The 19,319-nt window shown below is 41.7% G+C and overlaps 1 protein-coding gene across 1 annotated transcript in view; it reads right to left on the bottom strand.

The window, feature by feature from the left end:
- Positions 1–19,319, bottom strand: part of CNKSR3 (CNKSR family member 3) — an 86,408-nt gene that overhangs the window by 33,985 nt on the left and 33,104 nt on the right. Inside the window, exon 2 of the mRNA XM_046669266.1 lies at positions 2,975–3,138. Within this exon, the coding sequence (XP_046525222.1) occupies positions 2,975–3,138 (164 nt within the window). The remainder of the gene's footprint in view (positions 1–2,974; positions 3,139–19,319) is intronic.

Here is a 19,319-nt window from a genome sequence, read left to right as displayed (position 1 = left end):
AGTATTTAATAAGCTCAGAAGCAAAATCAAGTTAAAAACAAATTGCTAGCAAAGATTCCTCTTCCTGTATGATTTCTCCCCATAAAGAAGGATAACATTTTTTAATGATTTGCTATGGATGGGTAAATGATGAAAATGAATCTTCTTGGGGGTACACAGAAGTACTCTGGGCAGGTAGACACATCACAGGTATTTCATTTAAGGACACATTTAGGTGGCATCACTCCACACATGATTGATTCCAACCTTGTTCACTTTCTCAGCCTACTTTAACCTTAAAAACATACATATCCCTGCCTCAGTCTTCAGGAAACTAATACCTGCTTGATTTGGCAAAGAAAATGGGTTACGATTATACTTTATTACTCTCAACACCCTCTAGACCAACGCTATTCTATAGAACTTTCCGCAATGATGAAAATGTTCTCTATCTGCATTATCCAAATACAGTAGCCACTAGCCACATGTAGCCATTGAGACTTGAAATGTAGCTAAGTGCAACTGAGGAACTGAATTTTATTTCATTCTAATGTCCATTTAGTTACATGTGGCTAAAGCTATACTACTAGAAAGAACAGCTCTAGAGTCTGCCCCAGAGAAAGGGAAAAAAAATTGGGCTCAGACTCTGAATTCAATCCTGAGAGGTGGTCCTGGTTCTGCTTCATAATACAAGCCACTGTGCTAAGCCACTCCAGCCAGCCAAGATCAATGTTCCCCAAAGGCACTTCCTCTCCTTGCTCTCTAACCATGGCCAGCTATTTGGGGTCTGTCTGCTCACTGGTTTTCGAATCTTCAATAGCTCTTCCCGATTTTAGGTTCCTATCCATTCTATCTGCCCTTTTCTTTCCAAAACTTTCCAGTGGTTTTGTTTTTTCCTCTCCCTTTCCTTACTTCTAATTCTATTTGGTTCCTGTCCATCATAAAATGAACATCCACGAAACTAAGTTTACATCAAACCGTCTTTTATAACACCAGGGACAACTGCAAATACACATTAACTGTCCAGGGAATGGGCTGTTCAAGGCAAAAAATTATCATCAATTTATATACACGAAGATCTATATGGTACAAATGGATTAAATAGATAGTATAATTAATATATGCGTTGCAATAAGAATATTTTAAAAGGAGATTACAGCAAGACTAAAGGTACTTTAGTAAAACTCTAAAACCCTCCCCAACCCAGAAAAGGCACATTCATTTGAGAACTCTCCAGTGACCCTCCTGTCAAATGCATTCACCAGCACTCTACTTTACAAAACACGTCCAGAATGAGTCTGAGGTCAAAACTTTGTCTACAAAGGAAATTAGAAGGAAATTGTAGGAGATAAAACACAGCTTTAGGTTCTGGCATTTGTCCAGCTTTGTTCATTTTGGTCTAATATTCTAAGAGGTAGGGAAGGGGGAAAGCACAAGGAGGCAGCTGTTATGTGCATTATTGATGTGCACATGTGCTCTGGCCCATCCTTCCTCCTAGCCTCTCATATTGTGAATTTCAAAGGAATTTACCTGTCCTCAAAGTCCTACAACAAAGTGAAAGAGACAATTCAAAATAGCAGAAAAGACCAAAAAGTGATCTATCCAGAAAACATACTAAGAGTAAACTCAAATCTGTTTTACCGTACAAAAAACATACAGTTTTAATAATAAACAGGACTCTCAGACATCTTCTGGACAGCGCAAAACACTTACACATTAGCACACGGCCACATGTAGGGAAATGATGGGGAAAACAGACAGCCCGTTTCCCTGGAGGTCACAGAGTGAGGAGCGTGCAGCAGAGCCAGGATTAGAATGCAAAAATCCTGCCTCCCAGGCCAACACTCACACCACTTGGCCACAGCGTCTGCCTTGTGGCAGCTCATTTATCAACCACAAATAATTTCCCCATTACTTTCCTAAACAAGAGCAGCGCATCTCAGAGCAGAAGACAAGCCTCTGTCCATTTTAAGAAGAAGAATACGCACAATGCAGTAAGTGTTATATAATCAACGGAACGCAGACCAGCAATGGCAAAATAATTGGGAGCACATTCTTTCCCACCATTCTCACTGATGTAATTGTATATACCCCTGGCTCAGGTTCATAGCATTACTAAGCCAGCCTGAATGCTGCCAAGTTTGTCCAAATCCTGACAGTTAGGGAAACTGCATCCTTAGCATGGCACCAGGACAGACAGATGTGGATCCCACCCCGTGCTAACCTGTCTATAAACACAATGCCCTTACAGGTGTTATTAGCCCACTCCTAAAACAGCTCCCTCTGCAGCCATAGGTGCAATGTAAGCATCAGAACCTGGAAAAATTTAACTCATTCACATTCAAGCCAAAGCTCAGGCATCTACGAAACGTAACAAATTTACATTTTTCCCACCTAGCTACCATTTCATAGGTTGACTATTTCAAGCACAAACATCAGTTATTTAAATACTACAACTATCTATGAAACATAAAAGCGATTTTTATAGCAACAATAACAGATGTGAAAATCGGAACCCATTTCTCATTTCCGTTTAGAAGATGACATTTTCATTTAGGACTATCTCCATCTTTTTATTCTTTACAGAAGATAAGAAAATAAGACTAAGAGAGACTTCTTCTGTAAAGGGCAACACAGTAAATATTTTAGGCTTTGGGAACCACACTCTCCCTGTTACAACTACTCAGTTCTACCATTGTAGCACAACAGCAGACACTGACAACACATAAATGAATGAGCATGGCTGTGTCTCAATAAAACTTTATTTATAGAAATAGACGATGGGCCAGATTTAACTCATAGGCCACAGTCTGCCAACTCTTAATCTAGAAAATGATTTCTTTTTTTCCCTTCTTATACTATCTTCAGCTCATGCTTCACTTCAATGGATCATTTAAGAAAATGATGATACGTTAAATCACAAACAATGAAGATTTAAGAGAATAAGGTTCTAAAGAACGCCATCACAGTACAGATCACCTTATTCTGAACTAACCAGTGCACAGAGAAGGTCGACAGCCTCCAACACAAGTTCCTGGTGTCCAATTCGAGTGACACCCAGCTCCTCAAGATCCTGGTGGGAAATCTGCAGCAGCTGCTCTCCATTTATCTTCTCCCGTTCAAACTTGTGGACGTACTGCTGCAGGCAATCATCTAAACCTACCAAAAAAGCAAAGAAAGTCCATAATTGTTATTTTGTTTCTTTATTCGAAAAATTGCTCACATTTAAATCAACCTCAGGAATCCCCAACTACGCTCCACTACTTGATTGTCTATACAACGTGTATCCCACCTGAGGGACATCTTTCAAGTGCGTCCTCATCTTCTCACCTCAAACAGATTTTAAATGGGCAGTTTAAAATTTCCAAATAAATCCAGCAGAGTTTTATGACAGTTACTTTCCCATTCTCTTTCAACTACAAAAATAAACACTAACCCCTGCTGACTTGAAATGCTAGTTATCTGTACTAGACATGTTAGACTATTTGCTAAGCAACTCTTCCTTTGGGACACCATTCCTCTTCCAGCCCATGTGCTCCCAGTGGGCCTGCCAATCAAGATGCTTTGCCACAGTGGTTGGCCACAATACTCTATCCACCAGCCAACTATAGGTTCAAGAATGAGCATGTGACTCAGGCAGAACCTATCAAAATCTTCCCTGATATCTGATATTTGGACACAGGACGACACAGGCTCTTTCTTCCTTTCCAATCAGAAGTCATAAGGACACAACTTTGGGGATATTGATGGTCATTTTACTGATCAGTTTTCTGATCAGTTTTCTGAAAGTAAACTTCATTTGAGAGAGACAGAGAAAACGCCTCAATAATATCTTACATGCCCCTGCATCTAACAGTGTTTAAAGATATATCTACCCCTAGATTTTTTCACTTAAATTGGAATAAATTCCCTTTTTAGCTTAAGCTTGTTTGTGCTGAGTTTCTGTCCTTTGCAACCGAAAAAATCCTGATGAATACACAATCCAAAGGAGAAGGTATCAGCATGGTACCAGAGAAAGGCAATGTTAAATGGGTTAGCTTACGGGAATTTTTCCAGGTCAAATACTGCTGCAACAGGGTTGTATTTTAATGCTCTTATATATCATTAAAATAGGTAAGCCTAATAGAACTTGGGAATCTTTATTTCTGTATAGAGAATTCTCTGGTCAACTTGTTTTAATGGTTTTTACCGGAGTAAAATTTTACATTGAATCAGTTGATCTATTCAAGCCTAATAATAAAAGCCACCTTAGTGTTTTAAAAGACTAGATTTATACAAATTCAATCCCAACACAAAAGATGAAAACTCGATTTAACTGGAACAAAGTATGTAGAAGGTACCGTTGTCCCCTCTCCCTTCCACACCCACACCCACACCCTTCACCCCTCACATAGCAGGGTGCCTCTGCTATATGAGCACCCTGCACTAGGAAAAGTAGACACAAGTCCAGCACTGACCCTTGGCAATATTAAAGTTCGTGGATCTTAAAATCTCATGTGCTAAGCTAAACAACATCTCTGCTCCACAAACTTTCACCACTTGCTTCCTGATAAGATAGAGAAAGAGGAACAACATCCTGATAACCGTTTGGGGCTATCACATACAGGAAGAGGAGGTAAGAAAAAATTAATTTTATGGTAACCAGTTGGAACCAACCCATCCTCCCTGAGCTGACATCTGTCTCGCAGAGGAACTCTGTCACTTAGCAACCGAGGTTGGGGACACTGATATAAACCCAGCTCTGCTTTGATGGCCTTGAGCTGCAAGTGGCCTGCATAGCATGTGAGTTGGGCGGGCAGTTAAGGCCCCAGAAGTCAGCAGGTATTGAGGGGAATGCTCCGCCTGGGCAGCAGAGTCTCAGCACCCTGATACCCAGGGCCATCTGCAGAGGGGCAGTATCCAACTGTAGCAAGCAACAGTGACAAGGGCTAAGAGCCCAGGAGAGCCTCCGTACAACTCTAGTCCCATTTTATAGATGACTAAATTAGGGCTCGTGTGGCTGCACATGCCATCCACAGTCACATAGCTGGGAAGATGCCAAGAGAAGGATTTTTATAGCCATTTTCTTCAGCTTGATGAAGAAAAAAAGAACTTGAATTCAAATCAAGGTCTGTTTGCCTGCTGGTAAACAGAGAATTATAAAAATTCCTCTCCAACCGTCTTCCTAAATAAGCAGTAAGGTCTCATTACAAAACAATGATTAAAATAGAATCACACAATCTCTGAGCTACTTAGAAGGTACTTCAGATGTCAGCGAATCAAAAACTTGGGAAAGTAAGGACAAAAGATCAATTACTGTCAATTTTACCCTACGTCACTTTGCCAGTTCTAAGCCACATCACAACTAATATCCTACAATCTCACCTTCAGAATGTTCTCTCCCCTTGCCTACTTTCAAGCTTTAAAAAGAATTTTTTTTTTAATTTGTCTACAAGTTTAGGATAACTATATTATACATTTAAACCTTGCTGTGGCCGAATTGTGTCTCCCCAAGAGTCACATGCTGAAGTCCTAACCCCCAGGACCTCAGAACACGACTGTATTTGGACAGCATCTCTAAAGAGACAATAAGTTAAAATGAGGTCATGTTGGTGGGCCTGAATCCAATATGACTGGTGTCCTCATAAGAAGAGGAGATTAGGACACAGACATGCACAGAAGGAAGACCAAGCGAAGACACGGGGAGAACACGGTCACCTACAAGCCAAGGACAGAGGCCTCAGAACAAACCAATCCTGCCGACACTATGATCTCAGACTTCTGGCCTCCGGAACTACAAGAAACTAAATTTCTGTTGTTTCAGCCACCCTGTCTGTGGCACTTTGTTATGACAGCCCCAGCAAAGCAACACAAACCTAAGAGAATTTTATTTCATATTCATCCACACGTGATAAACACTTTCTTACATAAAATAAACAAGGCTCAATGACCAATAGGATTGAAAGTCAAGTCTACTGTGCCAAGTAAGTTCATTGCTCAAAACACAGCATGAGACTGAGAGACTTGCATTAGTTTTCAAGTGCAGAATAAATTAGCCCATTAAAATTAAAGTGAAGAAACCGTGCACAATGGATGTTCATCAAACTTCATCCCTGAATAATAAGTAGAAATAAAGATGAGGCTGGATATCTCTTTTAACTGACTGGGAAAAATTTCACTGAAGAAACAAGATTTCAGAAGTAGCTTTGGAGCATTAGGGAAATATTTTGGACACAGAGAAGAAGGTTGAGATAGGAGGTGTGAGGAGGGCTCTAGATGGGACAAAGGTTGCAAATGATCAGAGAATGAGAACTGAAGAATACAGAGCATTCCCTAAAAAGGCCAGAATCTTCTTGCGGATTCTGAGGGAATATAAATGATCTACCCTTAAATAATCAAAAGATCCCCAAGACACAGGGGAGTTATCAACTGAAAATATCACATTGTTACCTACCTAAAAATGGACGCTATAGTGGCTTAAAGACTGTCCCCTCAAGGGACACATATATTGAATATGCTAGGTTTTAAATAGTATTGCCCCCAGTTTTATTATTCCAATACGTTATGGCTTATTGTTCAGCTAGCCTATTGTTTAGAATACAATTAAACATTCATAAACAGCTAAATCAAACTATTATGTGGGCCCACAAAGGAGGAGAAAATCCCCAATTTCAAGTAAACTGGTTTCAGAATTTGCAATAAACCATACACTTTAACTTATTTGTCAAATGTACCTATTTGCTAGTTTCTTGCTTCAAGAAACTTAAAGAAAGTCTAGCAGACCAAGAGAAACACACAAGTAAATAAAATTAGATTAAACACATAATTCAATGTGAAAAGAATCATGAAGGAAAAGGAGAAGGAGCTGCCACAGAATGGAAGCCACAGTAAGAAACAGCCCAGGCTTCCTCGACTGTCACTAAATCTGGCTAGAAATAATCCTAAACTTTCAAAGAAATCTCAAATGCAAAAAGGAACGAAAGAAACATTTCATGATGTAAAGAAATACTATTTCAGGATTTATATCAACAAGTGATAGGCAGTGGCTAAGAGCCTGATTTCCAATCCCAATTCCACTTCCTGCTAACTAGGCACCTGGCAAGTTATTCACTTGACTCATTTGTAAAAACAGGGACAATAATATTCTCTACTACATAAATCGGTAATGAAAATTAACTGTTGATATTTATAAAGGGCTTAGAACACTATGAAGCCCATAATACTCTATATATTTTGTTAAATTTAAAAAGTGTGATTTGTTCAGGTCCTCAATTTCCTAAATGTTCTGCATAGAAGTTGCTAGAGAGAGACAGAAATTCCCTAATGCTTAGGTAGTCCCCTCTGGAACAGAGTAAATTGGAGATGAAACAAAATCTCAACAACCCATGTTATTACCTTCCCCAGAAAGCATTCCCAAATTTGGGAACTTGCCATAATCACTGATCCCACCTAAAAATGTTTTAGGACTTCTATCAGGCTATAAGCACCACGAAAGCAGAGGCTTCTCTGTTCACTGCCTGTTTCTCAGCATCTAGAACATTGCCAGTGCACAACCATATTTGTGAAATAAACAAATGAATGCATGAAGACAAAGAACTTCACATAAATACTAATGTCACACCAATGCACGAGTTACCTGATTTTATTTTCCCGTGCAAGTAACCAAAGATAACGGAACTCCTGATTGTGCTATCAGTTACAGGTATTTGCAGCAAGCTTCAATGTTTCAAGATTAAAGGAGGTCATTTCTACATTAAGAGAAATATTATAAACAAAATCAAACTCCAATCTTTGACAAGGTACTTGGCCTGTACTAAGAATCAGTTTTTATTAATTAATGAATCTCTCCCAAATGTGGAAAGGATTATGTGCATGAGGATTAAGAAGTAAGAGTAAATGCCCCCAGTACAAAAAAATCTAGAGCTATTCTCTTCTTTTCTCTAAGAGACAGAAATCAGATCATTGACTGGACCACCCTCTGTTCTGCCACGTGAGACCCACTGGAAGGATCTCAGATAGCTATGCTTTGAGCCCACAGGCTCGAGTCAGCAAAAGCTCTAATTCTACAAATAGAGTGAGCCCAGAGTTGTCCCTACAGCATTTCACATCAAGTACTTTTATCACAAAAGCATGTGGTAACGAGAGGGTGTTGGTTTGGTTTGGTTTTTATAAAGAAATGTTTTGATTCAGAAATTGGTTTAGCCACAGCTTGTAGACTCGCATCTCATCAGAACTTTTAAGGGCCACAAGTGACCAATGATGCAAACAGGATTTGGGTATACCATGTTCTTCGACTAGGAGAATCAATCAGATCACACAAATGCAATTTAACTCAACAAAATTTCTGCAGCAACCACCACGTGCAAGGCACTGTACTGAGGCGGGCCCTCCGCTATGAAGGAGCTGAGAACTTAGGCCAGTTCTTGATGGTGTGAACCAGAGGAAAGAAAGCACGTTTACACCTAATTACGATACTCCCAGAATTCCCGACACTTTTGAAAACACTGAACGGCAAAGACCTGACATCAGACCTCTTCAGCCTTCCCAACTTGCTAACACCTCTGATACCCAATATTATAACTTCTTACAAACACAGCACCTTGCTAAGAATAATAAAATCAGGTTTCAAACTGAAGCGCAACATGCTTTGGCTTCCAAAGGGGCATAACATGATGAATGGAGCAAAGCTGACATCAGAGCATGCCAAAATTCAGAAGCGTGGTAGGACCTCCAAGTGCCCTTTTGTGAAGTGAGCCACCCAATGATATCTTTTTAGGATGACTTTCTTTTGTCACCCTTATTTTGTTGAAGCCTGTAGGCCTTAATTTTAAAACGAGCTGAGGAAACTTGTGTAAGCATAGAAATCTGAATTGAGGCGATAGCACCATGTTTGAAACACAGGCTGTACTGACTTTCGGCTATAGAATTTTAAAGGACTGCGGAATTGCTTTTGCCTTATCAGACAGGCTCCTCCTGACTGACTGACCTTTCCTAATGAGTCAAAACTACAACCAGTGTCTCTAGGAGGCGGTGGGAGGGCAGGGCCACCTCTCAGGGGCAGCCTGAGACAAAAGGCGGACACCCAGCTGGGCCACTGCCTTTGCACCTGCTGAGGCCTCTGATGGAAGCACAGTTCCTCCCTCTAGACATGGAAGGACCTAATTTCCTCACACCCCATCCTTTCTCCCCTGTCAGAATATCCTGTATCCGCTCTGAGAGGAGAAACTGCATCATGACCTCCCTTCTTTGGCTCAGGAGCCACTGTCTTCCCCCACAGGTCTCAAGAGGGCAAGAGGAGCCTGAAAAGTGATATGAACTGCACACTAAGAAGCACATGCTAACGATCAAAAATGGCAGAATGGAGGGGCCAGCTCAGTGGCATAGTGGTTAAGTTCACATGCTCTGCTTCAGCAGCCGGGGCACAGATCTACATACCTCTCACCAAGCCATGCTGTGGTGGCATCCCACACAAACAAAACAGAGGAAGATTGGCACAGATTTTAGCTCAGGGCCAATCTTCCTCACCAAAAAAGAAGGCAGAATTGAAGTTTCTAACCAATGGGGATCATATGTAATGAGAACTACTTGAAATATGGTGTCACATCCCCTAATGTTAATGAAGAATCACACCTAAATATATATATTTTTAAAATATTTTTAAATCTTTATCTATTCCTTTGGAAATGCCCATTTCTCATGTTAGGTTTTATAATAAGCATGCAAGTCCAGCAGAATGTATATGTTACTTATAGATAAATGTCTACTTATTCTTGATGCCTGTCCACAAGTTATTTACTTACAGGAAAGCATGATCAAACATCTGGAGGCTACAGATCTGTACAATGATGCCTGCCAGATTCTGCTCTCTCATCAAAAACTCAACACATCCAGACTCGAACTCCTCATCTTTCCCATCAAGTCTGCCTCTCTCTCTCTCATTTTCCTTATTTTGGTCAACGACCCTGAGGCTTACAGAGTTGCCCAAGCCAGAACCTGGGAGTCGTCCCCTCCTCCTCCACATTCTTCAGTCCCAAGGACTTCAAGTCTCCAAGTCTTTGAGTTCTCTCCATTCTACCTGCTGAGTATTCCTTCACTAGGTCCCCGCCCTCCCATCTTACGGTCACAGCTGAACTGCTCTCTTGCCCAGGATTCTACAAGAATCTAGAAACTGGTTGCCATGTTCTGTCTCTTCTTCCTCTTTGCTTATCCTCCACTTCCATCTGAGCAAAACCACCCTCCACTTCACAGATCCAAGTCCGGGAGCCTAGCAGGGCATTCCAGGCCCTGTAGGGCCTGCCTCTTCCAAATTTCTCCACAGTCCCACTTTGCTCTAACATTCATCCTTCTGAGAGGACATAGAAAAAGCCCACGTTGCTGAGTTTCTACGAAAGGAAAAAGTGTAACTCACAGGTTGGCCAATACAGTTCATGGGCCAAGTGTGGCCACTGCCTGCTTTTGTAAGCAAAGTTTTACGGGAACACGGCCACATGTTCATTTACATATTGTTTCTGGCTGCTTTCACGCTACAATGACAGAACTGAGTAGCCGTGACACGGACTGAATGGCCCACAAGGCCTAAAATATTCATTATCTGGTCGTCTACAGAAAAAGTTTGCCAACCCTTGGTATAACTCACAGCAGCAAAGAGCAAAAGGTGGTGACCAATCTGCCAACTGGAAAAAATAGACTAGACCAGGAATTAAGTGAATCTGATTTTTTCTTTTCTTTTTATATTTTTGGAAGAATCATTTTATATAATTACACTATATTACAAAGCAGAGAAAATGTTAACCCCCTCCGTCACCAAAAAAGTCTTGAACATGTTTTAGGAGACCCTTACAACTTTTTATCCACTTTATTATTTTCTTGTGGTCAGATTTTTTGAGGTATAATAAAATTGACCAATTTTCAGTGTACATTTCTATGAGTTTTGACAAATACATACGGTCCTGTAACCACACTACAATCATGATATAAACATTTCTGTCACCTCAGAAAGTTTCCTCATGCCCTTCTGCTGTCAGTTCCCTCCCTACAGCCCCTGGCAGTCACTAATCTGCTTTCTAACAAAAGGAACTTGATTTCTCTTTCTTTTTTTTTTTAAACATTGGCACCTAGGCTAACAACTGTTGCCAATCTTCCTTTTTTTAAATTTATTTTTTTAAGGATTGGCACCTGGGCTAACAACTGTTGCCAATCTTTTTCTTTATTTTTTCTGCTTTATCTCCCCAACCCCCCCATGTACACAGTTGTATATCTTAGTTGCAGGTCCTTCTAGTTGTGGGATGTGGGACGCCGCCTCAATGTGGCCTGACGAGCGGTACCATGTCCACGCCCAGGATCTGAACCCTAGGCCACTGCAGCGGAGCACGTGAACTTAACCACTCGGCCACGGAGCCAGCCCCAGAACTTGATTTCTTATCCTGACTTTACTCCATGTCTTCCCTGTGGAACACTGGCTAAACCACTTACTCTTGGTTCTTGGGCTCCTCATGTGTGGATGAAGAGGCTTCAATTAGAACTGACAACTTAAAAGGCAAATTTGGGGGCCGGCCCCACAGATGAGTGGTTAAGTTCATGTGCTCCACTTCAGTGGTCCAGGGTTTCACTGCTTCAGATCCTGGGCGTGGACCTAGCACCACTCATCAGGCCATGCTGAGGCGGCATCCCACACAGCACAACCAGAAGGACCTACAACTAGAATATACAACTATGTACTTGGGGGCTTTGGGGAGAAGAAGGGGGGGAAAAAGCACAGATTTGCCTGTTATTTTATCTCAAAAAAGTTCATTTGGGAACAGCCAAGAGAACTTATAATTCAGGATGTGCATGCTATGGCAAACCATAGGCAAATCCAGAAAACAAAGCAGGGGAGCAGCTTTTATAGAGAAAAAGGGGGCCAGGGAGAGGCTGTCCTAAAGGAAAGTCCACTGGGGGAAAGCAGCAGTTCAGGGCAGCAACCACTCCTCATTGGCTGAGCTGTGGCTTTTCTCATTGGCTGGGCTGTTGCCAGGCAAGGAGAGAAATCTTCCTTCGGTAATAAAGTAGTTTTACTTCCCGTGGAAGCTGCAAGGTCTGTCTCTTCCTGTTTGGTGTAATTGAAGATGTGTGATAGGGTGTGAGAGCTCCCCCTACAGGCCTTCTTGACTCCAATTTAATTAAGATTTCTTTAATTTCCGCCAAAAAGACACCCACACACTACCACTGGCAGCTCTGATTTTTTCAGTCATCCTAATAGGCTTCTGGTTAAATCTAATGTGAAGAAAGACTTCTAAACACGATGTCTGACAACTGGATTGGAAGACCTCTCAGTTCCTTCCAGGTCTAAAAGTCTGTGCTTCTACATCATGTCTGAGCCAGTATAAATTACCTTGACTTACAATAGCACAGTGTAAAGAAGGAAAGAAACTGCCCTGAAACTTACATGCCAAACATCCTCGGAGCTAAAACTAATTAGCAAATGAATGAACTTGGTCTTGAGGAAACCTTGGTCAGGTTTTCTGCCCCGATTAGAGCTGTGAGCACACGAAGCCATTGCTGAGACCCCTGTAGCCTTCAACGCAGGAGCCACAGGAAATCCAAACTTGTCCAGAGGTCCAGCCACGAGAGCCCTGGAAGCCCCGTGAAGAATCAACACAGCTCTTTTGCTATATTTATGGAAGGCAGCAACTGATTTTGAGGAGGAGGGACAAGCTACCGGCCATTTTTTAGAGCACGAAGCTGAAAGAACAGTAACGCTGAAGACAAAAGTATGCGCTTTTAACCATCTGGGAAAAACTGGTCCCCACAGCACTAAGGAGCTACCAAATATGGAGCAACAAATCCACAGCTTCCATTTCTTACAACAGGGAGAGCAGAAGAGCAGTCAGGATTTTGTTCCTGAAGCAAACTGCACTTTCTTGCTAGTAACCAATGTCCTCTAAGACTTAGGTCACCCCGAAGACGTAACCAAGAGACAACCCCCCTTTGGGTTTCACTATATTAGCAGACAATCTTTTACTGAAACAAAACTTGGAAATAGCAAACGTATCCATGCCAGGATAATTTAAGCAAGTAAAAATAGATGGAGTACCTTAGTTCAAGGATTCCAGTTACCCAGAAAACAACAATCAGATGGACTGTCCTCATCTGAGGTTTCTGAACTGGTAAGTAATGCATCCCAGCTGACAATTTTAACCAGGAAACTCTGGCTTCCAAGTTGTAGGCCTCGGCCGCCCCTGCCCCAACCCCCACCGATTCTGCACAATTTCCGATGCTGTGAAAGAGACCCATCCCTCCCAGGATGCTCCCAGCCTCCGGAGCCCAGCCATGAAGGCGGAGAAGTGCCCAGAGTGGGGACAGGGCAAAGGACAGACGGTGGTATTGTCTGAAATCATCTTTTTCCGTTGACGTCGAGGCTAATCTAAATCACTAAAAAGGAACTGACAAGCAATTCAGAATGAACCAAAGAACCGACGGTGTAGATGGTCAGAATTCAGAATGTAACGACAGCCCAGTCCGCTTCCCTTACCCTCCACCCAAAACGTAGGATGAACTTGAATGATAACACAGAGGGGAGCAGAGAAGAAATTCAACATCGACTTATATACTGTCTGAGGGTACGCGTGTTTGTGTGCATGTATATATATCACAGTACAAGTTAAACAAAAAAGGCAAAACAAGTTTTTAGATTCTAAAGACAAAACCCCAGTTGTGGAGATGCACACAAAGCTTGCCACGATCCTCTGGTAAAAGAACTATGTACTTTCCAAGGTTGGTTGTTGTAATTCAGTAACCAAACCATTGTATCCAATTCTGCAATACTTGGACCAAAATGGGGAGAAAGGGAGTAGAAACATGTGAAAGAGGAGAAAAGAATGTGCTTTACCCAATAAGCAGTACTCCCCGCCCCCAGCACAGCTTATTTTGCCAAAACTATAAATTAGATTTGGTCCAAAAGCCAAACATTGGTCACAAATATTGTTACTGGCAAGTTTACACCGAACGGAGGGAAAAATTAACTAGTTCCCTGCACACACTGCAAATTTAAGTCTATAGCACTGGGGAGAATCAAGCCAGCGTGTGAACCATGCAGCAGGACGGCAGCAAGCCTGGGACCTTCTGCTTCGCCCATTGCTGGGGTGTCAACACTGCCCAGTGGAGAGTTCCCCCTTGCGGAAGTGAACACACAGCACATCAGTCACCTCCATTCCACCTGGGTCCATCAGGATTTCTGTGGAAAAACTGCCATGTATCCAACCCTCTACCAACTGCCATTGTCATCTCAAAGTGCACCGTCCAAATAGCCGGGCTGCACGTTAAATGAGGCCCCCACATTAACTGGGGGCTGCAAGGTTTACAGAGCACTCGCATGTACTATGTGTCATTGATCCTGGCGATGACCCCAGGAAGGATGCTGGACAGGTTATTATTATCTTTCCCATGGCTTCCCTGGGACATCACATCAGGAAAAAGACAGAGCTACGGCAGAACCCAGACCTCAACTGGGCACCCAAATCCTCGAATCTGAGGTGGTCAACGAAGAAATGACTGGAGGGAAGAATGACCTAATTAAGTACATTAATTTACAGATATGTTTCAGACACCATGCTGAGTACTGCAGAAATGGTATAAGATATAGTTGCTGTTCAAGAAATTGAAGATCAAAGGATTATCAACAAAGTAAGGAAGGGGCCCATTTACAGGCCAGGAAGGGCAGCACGGAGGTGGAGTGTTCGGAAGTGGGACTCTGGAATCAGACTGCTGGATTCAGTTCTGCTACTTCCCAGCTGTGTGACCTTGTGCAAAATACTTAACCTCTCTGTGCCTCAGTTTTTTCATCTACAAAACAGAGAAGATAACTACCTACTTCGTGGGGTTATCTGGATGATTAAACGTGTTAAAATTTGTAAATGAGTTAATATTCTTAAAGCCCTTGAAAATATTAATGACAGGTCCATAGTAAGTGCTATTTAAGTGTTTGTGAAAATGAAAATTAAAAAAAAAGGAAATGAAACGGGGGCTCAGGGAGCTTTTAAGCATCTGGCCTAAAGTCACACAACCAATAAGAAACAGAGCTGGGATTTAAAACCATTTCCAGCCCCATGACGTATTGGTTAAGTTCAGCGTGCTCCACTTTGGTGGCCCAGGGTTCACATCCCGGGCTCAGACCTACACCACTTGTCAGCCATGCTGTGGTGGCAACCCACATATAAAGTGGAGGAAGATTGGCACAGATGTTAGTTCAGGGTAAATCTTCCTCAGAAAAAAAAAAAAAAAAAATTCCAAGCATTGTGAAAGGACAGCACAGAAGCCTATATGGGATCAGGAGATTTGGAGGTTTGAGGGCAAGAATCTGACATTGTCAGCAGCTGATGAGGCCTTTTACTTCATGAGGTAGCAGGAGAGGGGGTCAAAGGGGATGCCCAGATACAAGGAGGGTGGAGAAAGGTCAAACCAGCTGCTAAATTGGGGACAGTTGCTTAAGACAATGGAGCAGTTTCTTCGGGCATCATTAAAGTCTTTTTTGTTTTTTTTTATAATGCACAGACCACATAATTCACCTCTTTAGAGTGTACAATTCAGTGAGTTTGGGTGTTTTCAGAGTCACGCAATCATAACCAGTTTGCAGGAGCCAGTGTCCAAGTTTCTTACTAACCTTCTGAAATGGAGCTGAGATAGACTCACTACATTTCTTTCCAGGAAATCTGGATAGAATTCTTTTCTAGCTCTTTCACTTTTGAATGTGGCTCTAGAAACAAGCCCTTTATGCCAGGAGTGACCATAGGAGCGTAGTGAGACACCAATAAAATTGACTGCCTTTAAAGGGTCAAACATCTGTGGAATCCAGAGAACTCTCCACCTATATTTCCCCAAGTTGTTTTTCAAAAACTTGAATTTAGAAAAAAGGTAAGTTATCCCTTTCTGGAACCAAAAAAAAATCTGAAATTGTTTAGGCAGTGCATTTCAAGATTTCTGCATGCCACAAGCACCCCGGGAAAAGACAAAGGCAGAGAGAGACAATATTACAAAAAAAAAAAGAAAATGAGAAGTAGCTGTCAGAGCAGGTCAATACCTACCTGTATATCCTGAGGGCTATGGAAAAAAAAGAAAAAAGAAAAACAACCCCTGTCTGTGCTGTGTTCCCTGAAGAGAGAACAGCCCAGTTCGACCAGAGCAAGCACTGACTTGCCTCTACCACACAAACAAAAGCAAAAGAAGCACGTGCCCCACAGAAACGCATGCCAGCAGACGCAAGGATGCTGTAAAAGTTGGGAAATACGGTAAAAGTGGAGGGTTCACTCCACAACAGTCTGGGACCCAGGCTTTGCCCTAAGGGAAAGAATTGAGAACTCCCTGAAAGAAAACTTTTGTGGAGGAAGGAAGAGGAAGGGTGGGGAAGAAAGATGTATTGAGCTATTCTCCTCCACTTGTATTTTTTTATAGAGGGGAAGAAAATGTGGGAGTGGCACTCTGCGAAAAAGAGCTAACCAAAGAGAACAAACAGGACAGGAATGCAGGAGGCAGGTATCCGGAAATCAAGGAGGGAGGTGAAGCTTTAAGGAAGAGGAAACACAGATTAGACGGCTACTCTGTTTCCAATGAGAGCCCCAGAGAACCTTGACAATTACCAAGACCAGCACTTAAGTGAAACAACAGCAACTTTTTCATGGAACCTCCCAACCCATCCTCCCCAAACACTACCACCACCACCCCCCACCCCAAAACTCACAGATATTTGCCTCAAATCACCTCCGCCCTTTCATTTGCCTGTTTCTTGTTTTGGAGAGGCATGGCACTACCAACAAAACAAAAGCCTTCTGTTTGGGAGTTCTGAAAGAATGACACTACCCCAGAACCAACAGTTCATTCCATCCAAGCCAACTTAGACATATTTATTTAACATCAACTAGACACTGCTCTATAGCACTCGTGTGTGTAGGGCTCAGAAATGCCTCCTCACGAAATATATGGTCAACAGGTGGTCCTGAGGAGGACCAACAACTGGAGATGCCATCTTCTTCTTAAGGTCATCACAGCCAACTGTTTAGTCACCCAAGCAAAAACCACGGGTCATATAAGGAGTAACCTCTTGAAGTGACTTTGCATGAGGCTCATGCCTGATAGGAAAATCGCACATCTACGATATATTTCTATTGAAAATGAAGTATTTAATTTGAAATTTATTTTCATAATATATTTATACTATAATAATATACTATAAGTGTGTGTTTACATATATATATACACACACATATAAATACATATACATAGCCAAAAAGTGGAAAATAGCAGATGTCTAGACAGAAGAAGACCAGAACAATGGTTTCAACTCTGGTCTCAGAGTCTGCTCCCATAAGGAACCCAGGAAACGCTGAGGGTATATGCCGCCCTAAATATTCATCTTCCTCGAAAGTCTTCTGCCAGATCGTGGCCTGGCTGACTTTCTCAGGTCCTTCCAGTCTCGACTCAAATGTCACCTTTCAGAGAGGCACTCCCTGGCCATCCAATCTAAAAAAGTCCATCTATCTGTCACAGTCATTTCTATCAGACCACCTTTTTATTTTCATCTGAAGACATCACTATTTGAAATGACCTTGTTTCTCAGGCTCACAGCCTCCTGTCTGTCTGCTCTCTCTAAAAACGCCTGCCCCATAAGAGTTAGGCTCCTCATCTATCCCAGCTTTAAGAACAGATTCTTGCTCCTAGGAGGCGCTGAGTTAGCAACTGCTGAGTGAATGAAGAATCACCGATCCACACGCTCCAAAATAACGTGCGGGTACGATGAAAACACCGCGGACATGGACTCAGACCGCCTGCCTTAAAATCCAGCTTGATTTCTTAATTTTCTAGGTCTAGGAACAGTCATTTAACTTCTAGACGTCAGTTTCCTTAGCTTTAAGCTAACATGAAATACTGTGTTTGAGAGTACTTTGTTAATTATGACATACTCTATTATTGATTTTAAAGACATCTTGAGTCAATATTTATAGTGGCACCAATGAAAAGGTAATTAGAATACATCCTTAAATGAGTGAGTTAATCTGGCAAGAGTGAGTTTTCTCATCTTCAACCCCATCTTGCAATCCTGACCCTGGCTGGCCACCTCTCAAGTGTGTGACAATCTGTTTACAAATTATAGTAGAAAGTATTATATAAAGACCCAAGGTCAAGCCCCTGCTTTACCATTCAATTTCTTTAAGGCTCAACCTCCCCAATTATAGATGAGTAATAGATACACAAATAACCCACAGATCCTAGAGTACTACTGTGATGATAAAAACATGCTATAATTTGCACAGCAGGTTAGAACTTACCCATGTCAATCTATATTAGGATTCTGGCTCCAAAGCCCACATGGGCACCATTGGGAAAAGCACAATCTTAATAGCAAAGGGACAATGACAAGAGTCCCATTCCATTGGCAGTGGTAGACAACACCTCCACATAAAGTCTCCTAAGACTAGTCACACATTTTTATGCTGCTGGATTTTTTTTATTAAGATAAAAAAAAGTATAACTCACATACCATAAAATTCACCCTTTTAAATTGAAGTGTACAGTTCAGTGACTGATAGTATATTCACAAAGTTATGTGACCGTTATCTAATTTGAGAGCATTTCTATCATCCCCAAAAGAATCCCATACCCATTAGCAGTCACTTTCCATTCTCCCTTCCACCCAACCCCTGCAATCACTAATCTATCTTCTGTCTCTATGGATTTGCCTATCGTGGACATTTTCCACAAATGGAATCATACAACATGTGGCCTTTTGTGTCTGCTTATGTCATTTAGCATAATGTTTTCCAGGTTTTTCCATGTTATAGCATGCGTCAGTACTTCACTCCTTTGTATGGCTAATATCTCATTGTATGGATACGACATATTTTTTAATCCGTTCATCAGTTGATGGACACTTGGGCAGTTTCTACTTTTTGGCTATCATGAATAATGCTGCTATAAGCATTCATGTACAGATTTTTATGTGAACATACATTTTCAATCCTCGTGGGCACATACCTAGGAGCGGAACTGTTGAGTCACACGGTAACTCTATGTTTAACTCTCTGAAGAATGGCCAAACCATTTCCCAAAGGGTCTTCACCATTTTCATTCCTACTGGCAATTAAGAGGGTTCCAATTTCTCTGTATCTTCACCAATACTTGTTATTATCCATCTTTTTGATTAGAGCCATACTAGTGGGTGTAAAGTAATATTTCATTGTGTTACCAGATTTTGGCATCAAAATTTTAAACAGGTCCTCAGAAATAGAAGCCAAATGTCAGATAGCAGGAAAAAATCCAGATTACACAAAGGCATTCCTAAATTTCAGTCATTCAAGAAACACCTTCACGATTTTGCCAAATCCGAGTGCCAT

This window comes from Equus quagga, chromosome 8 (genome assembly GCF_021613505.1).
Source record: "Equus quagga isolate Etosha38 chromosome 8, UCLA_HA_Equagga_1.0, whole genome shotgun sequence".
In the NCBI taxonomy this organism is placed as follows: domain Eukaryota; kingdom Metazoa; phylum Chordata; class Mammalia; order Perissodactyla; family Equidae; genus Equus; species Equus quagga.
Note: the sequence above shows the minus strand (reverse complement) of the source record. Positions and strands in the feature narration are given on the sequence as shown.